Source organism: Lithobates pipiens, unplaced genomic scaffold (genome assembly GCF_037356315.1).
Source record: "Lithobates pipiens isolate NorthernLeopardFrog02 unplaced genomic scaffold, aLitPip1_a1.2 Scaffold_23, whole genome shotgun sequence".
NCBI lineage: Eukaryota > Metazoa > Chordata > Amphibia > Anura > Ranidae > Lithobates > Lithobates pipiens.
In genome coordinates, this window is record NW_027507785.1 from 20,801,964 (window position 1) to 20,817,406 (window position 15,443).

Sequence of the window (15,443 nt, forward strand, 5' to 3'; positions counted from 1 at the left end):
GCCGTACCAGGCCGCGTGCCCTCAACATAGGGGGTGCCTTGGGGAAGGGGGGCCCCCCCACCCCAAAGCACCTTGTCCCCATGTTGATGAGGACAAGGGCCTCTTCTCGACAACACTGGCCGTTGGTTGTCGGGGTCTGCGGGCGGGGGGCTTATCGGATACCGGCCCCCCACTCTATGTGAATGAGTATGGGGTACAATGTAAATGGGGTACAATGTTTACAATGTAAAGCTGGTCCATCATTGGGAAGGGTGGAAGACACTTACATTAAAAAAACAATTAAAAACACAGGCCTTGGAAAGAAGCTGTTAGTGAGGAAAGGCATCACATGCCTGGGTGCCTGTATACTGCCACCAGGGAGGACATGGACAAAACAAACAGCCACAAAAGGGTCAAACATATACAGACATAGGGAGCCCCTAGTCATTATAGGGTTAATAACTCCCAGCCATAAGGAAACCTCTCCACATAAATAGGTAACTCCTATCCAGCCAACACAGACCCATAGGAAATGAAAGAGTTAATTGCATTCAGCCATTAGGGAGGGGTTAGTCATAGAAGGGTTAATAATATTCAGACCACCTGGGAGACATCAGTCATGATAGGGTTAATGGTATTCAGCCTCCAGGGAGTTGACAGTCATGGAAGGGTTAATGTCATCCAGCCACTGGGGAGACATTTGTCATAAAACAGTAGACCCGTGTTCAGCCACTAAGAAGATGCTGGTCATAAAGGGTTAATCATATGAGAGCCGTTAATTGTGAGAGTATTAATCCTGTCTAGCTACCAGATAATCATCGGTCATGAAAAGGTTAACTGTATTACGCTTTATTGAGCTGCTGGTTATCTTGTCACCAGGCAGCAATTAGCCAAGAAAGGGTTAATTGTATTCAGTCACTAGGTAGCTGTTATAAATGGAAAGGGTTAATCTCGACCACCGAGGAGCTGCAAGTCATGAAAGGGTTAACTCTGTCCAGACAGCAGAGATCTGCCCCCAACTTCCTGTACATTCAGGAATCATCTAAAGTTGATGACGTTGTCTCAGGTCAGTGCTGATTGGCTGATGCTTCCAGGAAGTCTCTGGAAGGTTCCAGCTGCTTCCTAAGGACTGTGCGTGATTGGTCAGGAACTTTCTCACAGCTGAGCCAGCGAGTATAAATAGAGCTGAGCTGCACAGAGAGAGGCAGATAGTAAAACTCCCAGAGAGAAGACAGAGCTCAGCTCATAGAGGAGAACACAACTCCGTTCTCGATACAGCACAGAGGAGACGTATCTTCTGACACAGCAGAGGAGAACCAGCTTTATCTACTGACCCCAAGAAGATATAATATAGAGATCTACACATCCACCAGCAAGAAGATGGCGCCCAAAGACGTTGCAATTGGCATTGATCTTGGCACGACCTATTCCTGCGTTGGCGTCTTCCAGCATGGCAAGGTGGAGATCATCGCCAATGACCAGGGCAACCGCACCACCCCGAGCTATGTGGCCTTCACCGACACAGAGAGGCTGATCGGAGATGCAGCCAAGAACCAGGTGGCCATGAACCCACAGAACACAGTCTTTGATGCTAAGAGACTGATTGGCAGGAAGTTTGATGACCACGTGGTGCAGTCTGACATGAAGCACTGGCCATTCCAGGTGGTGAGTGACTGTGGGAAGCCCAAAGTGAAGGTGGAGTACAAAGGAGAAGAGAAGACCTTCACTCCTGAGGAAATTTCCTCCATGGTCTTGTTGAAGATGAAGGAAACAGCTGAGGCGTACCTGGGTCATCCTGTGAGAAACGCTGTGATCACCGTGCCAGCCTATTTCAATGACTCCCAGCGCCAAGCCACTAAAGATGCCGGGGTCATCGCTGGTTTAAATGTACTGAGAATCATTAATGAGCCCACAGCTGCTGCCATTGCTTATGGCTTGGATAAAGGAAGCCGAGGTGAACGCAACATCCTGATCTTTGACCTGGGAGGTGGCACATTTGACGTCTCCATCCTCACTATTGATGAAGGGGTCTTTGAGGTGAAGGCTACAGCAGGTGACACCCATCTGGGTGGAGAGGACTTTGACAACCGAATGGTGAACCACTTTGTGGAAGAATTTAAGCGCAAGCACAAGAAAGACATCAGCCAGAATAAGAGAGCTCTGAGGAGGCTCAGAACAGCTTGCGAGAGAGCCAAGCGCACCCTGTCCTCCAGCACCCAGGCCAGCATTGAGATTGACTCTCTGTATGAGGGCATTGACTTCTACACTTCCATCACCAGGGCTCGCTTTGAGGAACTTTGTTCAGATCTCTTCAGGGGAACCCTTGACCCCGTTGAGAAGGCCCTGAGAGATGCCAAGCTGGACAAGTCTCAGATTAATGACATTGTTCTGGTTGGAGGCTCTACACGTATTCCCAAGGTGCAGAAACTCCTTCAAGACTTCTTCAATGGGAAGGAGCTAAACAAGAGCATCAACCCTGATGAAGCTGTCGCCTATGGAGCCGCTGTACAAGCTGCCATCCTGACTGGTGACAAGTCTGAGAAGGTCCAGGATCTGCTCCTGCTGGATGTGGCCCCGCTCTCTCTTGGTCTAGAAACAGCCGGAGGGGTGATGACTGTACTCATCAAACGCAACACCACCATCCCCACCAAGCAGACACAGATCTTCAGCACCTACTCTGACAACCAGCCAGGTGTCCTCATCCAGGTCTTTGAGGGTGAGAGAGCAATGACAAAAGACAACAACCTCCTGGGGAAGTTTGAACTGACTGGCATTCCTCCAGCTCCACGTGGAGTGCCACAAATTGAAGTAACCTTTGACATTGATGCCAACGGAATCCTCAATGTGTCTGCTTTGGACAAAAGCTCAGGAAAGCAGAACAAAATCACCATCACCAATGACAAGGGCAGACTGAGCAAAGAGGAAATAGAGAAAATGGTGCAGGAGGCAGAAAGGTACAAGGCGGACGATGATATTCAGAGGGAGAGGGTTGCTGCTAAGAACTCTCTGGAGTCCTATGTCTTCAATCTGAAGAGCACAGTGGAGGATGACAATATCAAGGACAAAATGAGTGCATCAGATAAGAAGGCCATTGTGGATAAGTGTAATGAGGTCCTGTCATGGCTGGACAAGAACCAGCTGGCTGAGAAAGAGGAGTACCTCCACCAGCAGAAGGAGCTGGAGAGGGTATGTAACCCTATCATCTCCAGATTGTACCAAGGGGCAGCAGGCGGTGGGATGCCAGGAGCCAGCTGCAGTACTCAGGCCAGACAGGGCTGCAACCCCGGACCTACCATTGAAGAGGTGGATTAAAGACTGCATGGTGCTTACTCCAAAGGAATTTGTATGTGAACTTTGGGACTGAACACATTTTGACAGGTTGGATAAAAAAATCTGTATCACATTTACACTTCAAGGAAATGTATGTGAACTTTGAGACTGACTGAGCAGCACTGAAGATTGGGAGTAAAAACTGAAAAATACATATAAATCACTACAATTAATCACAAAGGACTTGTCAGGGATTCGGGTAAATGAGCAGGACTCATTGGGATGAAAATATTATTTTAGCTATTTCATTTATTTATTCAGGTGCTAATTTGTGATGTGAAAAATGAAATGATGGCACGTTATATGTATACAGGATTGTGATGGTTGTTATATACTTTTGTTAAAGTGCTTTTTTTATTTTAATAAAAAGATAATGTTTTATAAATAATTGCGTCTCTGAAATTTACAATTTAAATCAATGGAGAAACCCAATGAAGATCCCTTAAAGTGTTCGATTTATTTATGTATATATATGTATGTATATTTGTTAATTTTATTTATTTATTTATTATAGGAACTTATATAGTGCTGACAATTTACGCAGAGCTTTCATCATAATAATAAATACTACAGAATATGTGTTAAAGATATAATAACAGGAATCTAAAGCTGGACCAGGGGCTGATAGAAAAGTTATTGTAGCTGTATTCATTAATATTCTGGGTCCTCCCAGAAACCTCTCTCTTTGTTCTCACGACCTGTTGCCTGATTGGCTGGGATGAGAATCAGTGTTACAATAGCGAATATTCATTCGCTATTGTCACACAACTGGGTGGGCTTGAGGCTCTCGCCCTTTTGTTTAAGCCTATTAAAGCCTCTAGCTCTAATCACGTGCTTCAAAAAAAAACACCCTCCCATTGGAATCCATGCATCCGGAGCCCTATATATAGATTAGGGGCTGGACTCATGGATAGGGGAGGCGGCGCCCGGGTACCCCTAATGGATGGGCCACCACTGCCCTACACCTACAGCTTGTAGCACCCTATACCTAATACCTGTAGCACCCTACACCTATTACCTATAGTCCCACATCCCAATGCATAGCATATTGATAGAATAGGGTGTTGACTACATATTGATTATTCCTATTAGAATGTATGGTGTGTATGGCCACGGTTACTAAGCTCTTCATTTCATTTTTCCAAGATGATTGGCCGTGTTGGAATTTTTTAAATTTCTTCTGATCGATTAAATAAATATCCTTGTATTTTGGAAGAACTGATCGTACTTCAGACAGAATAAGGCTAAGTTCACACTTGCAAAAAATTCTAACACTGACGCTAACATGAACCAACGTTTAACCACTTCCTGCCAGTGTTATAGCAGAAAGACGGCTACAGCCAGGGAGGGATCATTCACGGACACCCTCCCATGATCGCGCCCCTTCGGACACATGCCCCTTTGGACACAGTTGATCACAGATCGGGGTAAAGGGCCAATCACAGCGGCCCTTTACCACGGGATCAGCTTGTAAACACAAGTCAGTTATGTGCATTCCTTTCTTAATGAGAAGATAAGAGAGCTGATAACTGGCTTGTGTGAAAGGGACATTGCCACTGATAATCAGGGCACTCATTATTAGTGTCCAGATTATCAGTGCAGTCCCAACAGTGCCCACCAGTGTGCCAATCAGTGCCCACCAGTGCTGAGAAACAGTGCACACCAGTGTGGCAATCAGTGCTCATCCGTGAATGAGAAAAATTACCTGTTTATAAAATTAACTATGGACAAAAATGTTTTTTTTTCTCCAAATCTTCAGACAATAAAAACCCAGCAGTGATTAAATACAACTAAAATAAAGCTCTATTTGTGTGAAAAAAAATTATTAAAACTTCATATGGATACAGTGTTGCATGACCGTGTCCACTGCTCTACTGACACCGTCCACTGCTCTACTGACATCATCCACTGCTCTACTGACACCATCCACTGCTCTACTGACATCATCCACTGCTCTACTGACACCGTCCACTGCTCTACTGACACCGTCCACTGCTCTACGACACCATCCACTGCTCTACTGACATCATCCACTGCCCTGCTGACACCATCCACTGCTCTGCTGACACCGTCCACTGCCCTACTGACACCATCCACTGCTCTACTGACATCATCCACTGCTCTACTGACACCGTCCACTGCTCTACTAACATCATCCACTGCTCTACTGACACCGTCCTCTGCCCTACTGCCACTGCCCACTACTCAACTGACACATCCACTACTCTACTGACACTATCCACTGCTCCATTGACACCATCCACTGTCCTACTGATGTCATCCACTGCCCTACTGACACCATCCTCTGCATTACTGATACTGTCCACTGCCCTACTGACATTATCCACTCTGCTGACACCACGCTCTGCCCTACTGACACCATCCACTGCTCTACTGACAGAGCATCCACTGCTCTACTGACACCGTCCACTGCTCTACTGACACCGTCCACTTCCCTACTGACATCATCCACTGCTCTACTGACACCATCCACTGCCATACTGACACCATCCACTGCTCTGCTGACACCTTCCTCTGCCCTACTGACACCATCCACTGCCCTGCTGACACCATCCACTGCTCTACTGACATCATCCACTGCTCTACTGACATCATCCACTGCTCTACTGACACCGTCCTCTGCTCTGCTGACACCGTCCTCTGCTCTACTGACACCATCCACTGCCCTACTGACACCATCCACTGCCCTACTGACACCATCCACTGCTCTACTGACACCATCCACTGCTCTACTGACACCGTCCATTGCTCTACTGACACCATCCACTGCTCTACTGACACTGTCCACTGCCCTACTGACACCATCCACTGCCCTACTGACACCATCCACTGCCCTACTGACACCATCCACTGCTCTACTGACACCGTCCACTGCTCTACTGACACCCTCTACTGCCCTACTGACACCCTCTACAGCCCTACTGACACTATCCACTGTCCTACTGACACCATACACTCCAGGGATAAGGCATTAATAAATGCATTTATCCTCAAGTAACTGAGCACCAACTGTCTCAATAATCTAACCACCGGGGGAGATGAAGCTGAAATGTTATTGATGGCCACCACCACCCCCATATTGTCGCAATTGATTCTCACCTTCCTGTTCCTGAGATTTTCACCCCACAATTCCACTGCCAGGACTATGGAAAGAGCTCCAGTAAAGCCAAATTCTTCAGCAACCTCGCCTCCCTCCAAGACTCCGGCCAGGGCTCTGCACTCCAGTTCCCTTGGCAATAAGCGTCATATCCTGCCGAACCTGCCGCATCAGTGAACAGTACCAAATCAGCGTTGCTGACTGGCTCCTCCTGCAACAACGATCGGCCATTAAACTCCTCCAGGAAAGCGTACCACACTCTCAAATCATTACATAAATCCCTGGACAATCTAGTGAAGTGATTGGGCACCCTCACCCCTGAGGTGGCCGCCGCCAATCTACTGCAAAATATGCAACCCATGGGAATAATCCTGCAGGCAAAGTTCAGTTTGCCCAGGAGCGATTGCAGTTTTTTTAACCACAGCTTCCGCTTGCTATGCGTTACCCCGACTTCCTGTCGTATCGCCACTACCTTTTCCTCCAGCAACCTACACTCCATTACCATTGAATCAACAGTGATTCCCAAAAACACTAATTCTGAAGTCAGGCCCCCCGTCTTCTCCCCTACCAAAGGAATCCCAAACCTATCTGCCAGATGCTGTATGGTCCCCAGCAAGATCCCGCAGCCGCGGGATTTCGGAGGCCCCACGCAAAGGAAGTCATCCAGGTAATGGATGATGGAATGACCCTAGCCGTTTTCCTCACTGCCCACTCAAAGAACGAACTAAATGCCTCAAACAGGGCACAAGAGATTGAACATCCCATAGGCAGACAGCGATCTACAAAGTAAGATCCCTGCCAGCAACAACCTAACGAATGCATACTCTGTGGGTGAACTGGCAATAACCTGAACGCCGCTTCCACATCCGTTTTTGCCATAAGGGCCCCTTTGCCATATTTTCGCAACCCACGAGACAGCTGCATCAAAGGACGTATAGGTAACCACACAAGCCTTCGGGTCAATACTGTCATTTACGGAGCCGCCCTTTGGGTAGGACAGGTGGGTAATCATCCTGTACTGCCCTGGTTCTTTCTTGGGAACCACTCCCAATGGGGAAAACACCAAGTCTGAAACCAGCGGGACCGAAAATGGACTGGCCATGCGGCCGAGAGCCATCTCTGACACCACCTTCCGATGGAGTAATGCCGACCTCAAATTATCCAATAACGGAGGAACCTCCCTCAACGTACTCGGAATCCTAAACCCCTCCCAAAAACCCACTTCTAACAAACCAGCCGCTGCCTGATCGAGATATCTACTTAGGAAAGGCAGCATCCTTTCCAGGTTCACTGGCGTCATCCCTTTTTCCAGCGACTCTTTCCTTGTCTGAAACAACGTGAGAAGGGTTTTGCGCCACTGCACCCAGAACATTCGTGCTTGTAACGACACAAGTTCCTGAACCTGCACGTTCCCTCGTTGAACTACCAGCAGAGCCCTTTCTTTTTTGTGGCCGGCGATCCTGCTGAGGAGGCGCCGCTGACCCCTCCTGGAAAAAACTGACCCGCAGCCCTGGAAGAAGTCATCAACTTCATCCAAAGACTAACATCTTTGTGGTCCCATCTAATAGCCAGAAAAACGGCCTTCCGTTGGTGAAATTGTTCATCATACCGGAGCCACGCCAAACCCCTATACACCCTGTGCGCCTCGCTAATGGCCTCTAGATAGCAAAATAAAGCTGAACAGTGCTCAGTGCCTTTTCTCCGATTACACTCGCAAGGATCGCAAACGCTTGCAACCAATTTGCAAACGTGCGGGGAATAAGCCGGTATCTTCTCTTCTCCCTTCTGGCCCTGGTTAAACGGTAACTGAATAGCTGCTTTGAACGCTCAGGTTCAGGTTTTACACTGTTATACAAGCTGTACACTCACTACTTTACGTTGTAGCAAAGTGTCATTTCTTTAGTGTTGTCACATGAAAAGATAATAAAATATTTACAAAAATGTGAGGGGTGTACTCACTTTTGTGAGATACTGTATATATATATATATATATATATATATATATATATCTATATATATATATCTATATATATATATATATATAAATATATATTGTTGTTGATATATATATATATATATACACACACAGGGCTCAAGTCCTGCGGGAACACATGGGAACGGAGTTCCTGTACTTTTTCCACAACAGGAACTCAGTTCCCGTTAGCAGCCGTGTCCTGCAAGACTTTGAAGTATGTGAGCTGTGTGGCAGGTGCTACACCACCAGCTGCCGACACAGCTCCCAATAGTAAGTGCCGCACACCTGACCGTTCAGGCATTGCCAGTAGGGGGCCCCATGACAGCTTCCGCTTCGATCTACCTGTCAATCACAGCTAGCTGACGGGTAGATCAGGTCCCTGCTGCTAAGAAATTGTATTTAGTAAGACCTCTCGTGTAATGCGCTCCTCCCCGCCAGCCCCTCCTGATTTTCTGTCTCCTCATCTCCCCCCCCCCCCCCCCCCCAGTCTCCTGCATACTTGCTCTGTGTGTCCCACTGAATCCCCCCCTCCTCCATCTTCAGTGCCATATGATCAGGGCCGTCTTTAATTTTGATTGGGCCCTGGGCAAACATTTTCTTGGGCCCCCCCCCCCCCCCTCCATTCTGAGACATACAAAAAATAGCAGGTAGACTCAAAATCAGTTTACTGCAGCAGATCACGCAGTGATTGCAATTGTTTGCCAGAGGTTACAGCCTATCCTTACTGCTCGCTGGCTGGTTGCTAGAGGTTACAACACATAATTTCTGCTTGCCCATTGGTTGCTAGAGGTTAATGCACATCATTACCACTTACTGATTGGCTGCTAGAGATTAAAGCAGATCACTACGGTTCGCTGATTGGTTGCTACAGGTTAATGCACATCATTACCTCTCACTGAGCAGTGGAGCAATCCTAAATAATTGAGCAAGTAAAGGGGCACATTAATACACATACTACAGGAGAGTGTCAGAGAGTGCAGACATACTACAGGAGAGGTTCAGAGACTGCAGACATACTGCAGGATACAATCAGAGACTGGGGACATACTGCAGGAGACAATCAGAGACTGCGGACATACGGCAGGAGACAATCAGAGACGGCGGACATACTACAGGTGATGGTCAGAGAACTTTCAGCAACGCACAGCTTGACAGTTGAATAACACAGCTCAGGGTTTAAGCAGTCAGGCATTTTATGGGTGTAAGGACATACCTGGGCAGCCAAACTCACTACATACATTTAGAGGTATGTGGGCGGGGCTTCCATTCTCTGATCTCACTATAACAGCCGGGAGCTCCACTGATGCTTTGTAGGGGGGGCCCGTTACCCGTGAATTGGGGCCCCGATGAAGGTTTTGCAGAGTGCACAGAGGACACAGGAGGTTCTATTCCCGCTCTAGCCAGCTGAGAGGGGGCGGGGCCGGGAGCTCCACTGACGTTGTGACTTCGCCCCCGTGCAGCCTGTATGCTCGGAACAGAGTGGCTGTAGTGAGAGCCAGTGATCGGAGTGGGAGTGTCAGTGGAGCTCCCGGCCCCGCCCCCTCTATTCTGGCTGGAGAATAGAGGTCCGTGGGCGGGGCCGGGAGCTCCACTGACGCTCCCACTCCGATCACTGCTCTAACTACAGCCGCTCTGTTCCGAGCATACAGGCTGCACGGGGCGGGGTCAGAGCGTCAGTGGAGCTCCTGGCCCCGCCCCCTCTCAGCTGGCTAGAGCGGGAATACAACCTCCCGTGTCCTCTGTGCACTTTGCAAAACCTTCATCGGGGCCCCAATTCACGGGTTGAATAAGGTTGGTAAGCTGAGCACAATACCTGGCAAAGTTTAATGCCAGGAGGGAAGTTTATGTGGAAATAAGTGAAGGGTTGGAATAGCAGCGAGTGTGTGTTGGAGCCCTGCAGAGTTTGCAGCCCCCCAAGCTAACATACATCTCCTAAGCAGGAACACATCACTATCTCCCCAAGCATTCTGTCCAGATAATGTGCAGTTCATGTATGACCTTTCCGTTTAACCCTATGTTATCCAAACTCTGTTCAATGAAAAGTGTAAACTCACCACATAAACACTCTATATACAAAATAACATTCCCCAATAAAGATCAGAAAATGATGTTCACATTTGCATAGAAGCACAATGGAATGAATGCTGATTATTAAGAGAATTACCGTATTTATGTTTATTGAGGACTGTTTTTTTTTTTTAAGGAAAAACAGTTACACACAATACGAAAATTGGATGAAAAATACCACTTTTGAAGCGTGCATATGAGCGTATCATTTTTTTTTTGGTGGGTGAGTAGATCTTGGGTGGGAGTTCCCACACTTTTTTCCCCAGGACTTGACCCCTGTGCGTATATATATATATATATATATATATATATATATATATATATATATAGGACCAGGGGCGTAACTATAGGGGTGCAGCAGTCACGACCGCAACTGGGCCCTGTGCTGCAGGGGGCCCATGCAGCCCCCTCTACATATGGCCGGCAGCAGCATAGGCAGCTAGGGGTACCAGTGCACCATGCACACGGGTGGCTGGAGGTGGAGGGTGACTAGCAGAGCTCCATGCTCGACTATCGCACCGGCTGCTCTTTAGTTGTGCATTCCCCGCATGACCTGTGTCCTCGGCTGGCTCCTCAGAGTACCCCTCTCCTGCTCCATGCATTGCCGCTCAGTCCGATGTCTGTTCTCCCCAGCCAGAGTCCCGCCCCCCCGAGTCCGGCCCACACTGCACTGGATACTTCTCCCGGGTAAACCAACTTTAAGCACACAGATGCAGTGCAGCCCTATGAGAGCCAGCTCACTGGAGGACAATGCAGGCTTGTCTGCCAGCCCCCTCCTCCCCCGTCATACACAGATGATGAAAGGTCTTTCTGGGAGATATGCTGATCACCCGTCCAGCACATTGGATGGAGCCCAGGCCAACATGGATGAGTGCGCGCCCTGCAGCTTGGTCATGGTGAGTGAAAGGACTCCATCCCCCACACACCATTACTTACCCCCTCCATCTCCCCCTGGAGACAGGGGCCCCTTCTCATGTGGGGACAGGGACCCCCATCTTCCCTGGGGACAGGGACCCCTTCTTACCTGGGGGCAGTAACTTCATCTACCCTGGAGAAAAGGACCTCATCTCTTCTGGTGATGGGGACCCCATCCTGCCTAGGGACAGTCCCTCAATGGGGCACCTAAAAGTAAAAAATAAAATAATAAAAAAAAACTACTGATGCCAGTGGTGGAACTACAGGGCTCACAAAGGTCATACCTGTGACCACGCCCTGGAGTTCCACCGCCGGCCTCGGAGGGAAGGGCCCTGGCTGGGATTCAGGGGGGCCCTTCATGGTTTCTTGCATCGGGGTCCTGAAGGTTCTAGTTACGCCACTGTGTAGGACTAACCCCCGTAGGAGCTGCTGGTTATTGTTGGGCTCACCGTTACCTTCCGTTCTCCTTGTTGCACGTCTAGGGGATGTCCCGTGGTAGATGGCCCAGTAACTTGAGACTGACAATAGATCCACTTGAATTTTATTTGCAAAAACTCAAACCATTGAAAAGTCTTTCAACTTGGGATCAGAGGGTTGGAAAGGAAAGTTCAGGGACTCTCAATGTCAAAGTCAAAAATGTTGGAGAACTTGCTTACTTTGACTGCATCCAGAGAATAGCCATTCTCAGCTGGATGAACATTCAGATTGGACAGTCCCTCTCTCACAAGGCCTAGCAGCCAACCAGGTGTTTATGCAGGAAAAAAGTCTCCATCACTGACATTGTTGCAGAACACGTAAAGAAACTAAGCTGTAGAACACTTGTAGGATACCTGGATCTTTTAGCCTGTTTGGTGATATCCACAAGACCGGATTCTTTTTCGGTTACTTCAGCCCTTCCAGGCTCTTGTTAAGAAAACCAACCGCACGTGGTGTTCTTCTAAAGAGTCATCCCCTGGAATGCTCGAAGTTCAACGGGTCTCTCCTGAACCGGAGACGGCACCCATCCGCCTTGGAATCCTTCCTTAGTTCCCTTGCCTTGGGCTAGCCAGCCCCGAGGCATTAACCACTTGACAATTGGGCACTTAAACACCCTTAATAACTAGTTTTCAGCTTTCGGTGCTCTCACATTTTGAATGACAATTACTCAGTCATGCAACACTGTACCCGCATGAAATTTTTGTCCTTTTTTCACACAAATAGAGCTTTCTTTTGGTGGTATTTAATCACCACTGGGTTTTTTATTTTTTGTGCTATAAAAGAAAAAAGACCAAAAATTCTGTAAAAAAATGATTTTTTCTTCGTTTCTGTTATAAAATTTAACAGATTAGTAATTTTTCTTCATAAATTTTGGCCAAAATTTATACTACTACATATCTTTGGTAAAAATAAGTACAAATTGGTGGATATTATTTGGTCTTTGTGAAAGTTATAGGGTCCACAAGCTATGGTGCCAATATCTGAAAATTGATCACACCTGAAGTACTGACGGCCTATTTCAATTCTTGAGACCCTAACATGCCAGAAAAGTACAAATACCCCCCAAATGAAACCTTTTTGGAAAGAAGACATTCCAAGGTATTTAGTAAGAGGCATGATGAGTTTTTTGAAGTTGTCATAGGCCGTTTTTAAAACTTTTTTTGTGTTGGTCCATGTCCCCTGGGGCAGGACCCAGGTCCCCAAACACTATTTAGGACAGTAACTTGCATATTAGCCTTTAAAATTAGCACTTTAGATTTCTCCCATAGACTTGTATAGGGTGTTCCGGCTTTTCGAATTTGCAGCGAACAGCCCAAATTGTTCACTGTTCGCTGAACAGGCGAACAGGCAATGTTCGAGTCGAACATGAGTTCGACTCGAACTTGAAGGTCATCCCTACTCCCGAGTATGGCAAAACCACATGTGTGAGACTTTTACACAGCGTGGCCACATACAGAGGCCCAACATGCAGGGAGCACCATTAGGCGTTCTGGAGAACCCAGGCCAATTCTGACATTTCTCTCCTACATGTAAAAATCATCATTTATTTGCTAGAAAATTACAAAGAACCCCAAAACATTATATATTTTTTTTTAGCAAAGACCCTAGAGAATACAATGGCGGTCGTTGCAACTTTTTATCTCGCACGGTATTTGCACAGCAATTTTTCTAATGCGTTTTTTTGGGAAAAAAAACAGTTTTGTGCTTTAAAAAAAAAAAACAGTAAAGTTAACCCAATGTTTTTGAACATAACTATGAAGTTACGCCGAGTAAATAGATACCTAACATGTCACCCTTCAAAATTGCACACGCTCATGGAATGACGCCAAGTGTCGCTACTTAAAAATCCCCATAGATGACGCTTTAAATTTTTTACTGGTTACATGTTTTGAGTTACAGAATAGGTCTAGGGCCAGAATAATTGCTCTCACTCTAACGTTCGCAGCTATACCTCACATGTGTGGTTTGAACACCGTTTTCATATGTGGGCGGGACTTACGTATGCGTTCGCTTCTGCATGTGAGCACATGGGGACAGGGGCGCTTTCAATTTTTTTATTTTTTTTTATTGTTCATTTTACTTTATTTATTTTAGTTGGGCGGTTGGCGAGAAGTGGTTAAAATGCATTTTTTTTAACACAAAGTTGTCCATTTATACAATATTCCTAACACATAGCATGTACATACCAAAAATGACACCCCCAAATAGATTCTCCTACTCCTCCTGAGTACGGCGATACCACATGTGTGAGACTTCCACAGCCTGGCCACATACAGAGGCTGAGTACAGCCAAGCATGGCCGAGTATCACCAAATATTGCAGGGTATCACTGAGTATTGCAGGGTATCACAGAGTATGGCTGGGTATTGCAGGGTATCACAAAGTATGGCTGAGCATGGCCAAGTATGGCTGGGTATTGCAGTGTATCACCGGGTATGGCTGGGTATTGCAGAGTATCACTAAGTATGGCTGGGTATTGCAGGGTATCACCGAGTATGGCTTGGTATTGCAGGGTATCACCGAGTATGGCTGGGTATTGCAGGGTATCACCGGGTATGGCTGGGTTATTGCAGGGTATCACAGGGTATGGCTGGGTATTGCAGAGTATCACTGAGTATGGCTGGGTATTGCAGAGTATCACCGAGTATGGCTGGGTATTGGAGGGTATCACCGAGTATCGCTGGGTATTGCAGAGTATCACCGAGTATGGCTGGGTATTGCAGAGTATCACTGAGTATGGCTGGGTATTGCAGAGTATGGCTGTGTATTGCAGGGTATCACCGAGTATGGCTGGGTATCACCGAGTATGGGTGGGTATGGCAATTTATGGCAGAGTATTGACAGGGTATTGCAGATTATTGCTGGGTATTGCAGAGTATTGGCAGGGCATTGCTGGATATTGCAGAGTATTGGCAGGGCATTGCTGGGTATTGCAGAGTATTGGCAGGGAATTGAGGGGTTAATTGTCGGTGAGCAGCGCTGTGGGCACTGCAGATCCAGCCCACAGCACTGTTGACCCCGATCTCTCCCCTCTCACTGTACTGATCGGTACAGAGAGGGGAGGGAGGAACATAACATGACGCCAGTTTGTTTACAAGTGATCGCTCCGTCATTTGACGGACCGTGATCCGTGATGCTCTCGAGTGATGCTCATAGATCCTCTGGAGTGCGCGCCCCAGGGGGTGCGCGAGAGCAGAATTCTGGGAGGACGTCATATGACACCCTCCCAGAGTTAAGCAACCGCCCTGTAGCCGTCATCCGGCTATGGGCCGGTTGGTAGGTGGTTAAAGTCGGGTGGATCCGCATCCCAGGCCATAACTTTCCTGGGGGCTGGTCAGGAGGACCAGGACCATGTAATCAGCACAGCATACTGGACCGTAACCCTGAACCATGTGATGTCCGCATCTTAAATACCCTCTCCCAGAGGGCACAGCGAGAGGGCCACTACCACTGACCTTACTCTGAGAGAGAGTAAATTAAACGCCCAACCAGACCATAGTTCCACGCCTGCCACCAGAGACAGCGCCCCCCTGTGGCCAGGCTGAACATCTCAAAGCCCAGTCAGACTGACACAGAAGTCAC

At 47.5% G+C, this 15,443-nt stretch overlaps 1 protein-coding gene across 1 annotated transcript; it reads left to right on the forward strand.

Annotated features, from left to right (window-relative positions):
• The first annotated feature begins 1,185 nt into the window (after positions 1-1,185).
• Positions 1,186-3,697, forward strand: LOC143927246 (heat shock 70 kDa protein-like). Its single transcript, XM_077451247.1, has one exon. The coding sequence runs from the start codon at positions 1,360-1,362 to the stop codon at positions 3,289-3,291; it is 1,932 nt and encodes a 643-aa protein (XP_077307373.1). The 5' UTR covers positions 1,186-1,359; the 3' UTR covers positions 3,292-3,697.
• The last annotated feature ends 11,746 nt before the right edge of the window (positions 3,698-15,443 follow it).

Bases quoted from the DNA above. Each gene is read 5' to 3' on its own strand.
- LOC143927246 (XM_077451247.1), top strand. From the start codon at position 1,360: ATGGCGCCCAAAGACGTTGCAATTGGCATTGATCTTGGCACGACCTAT.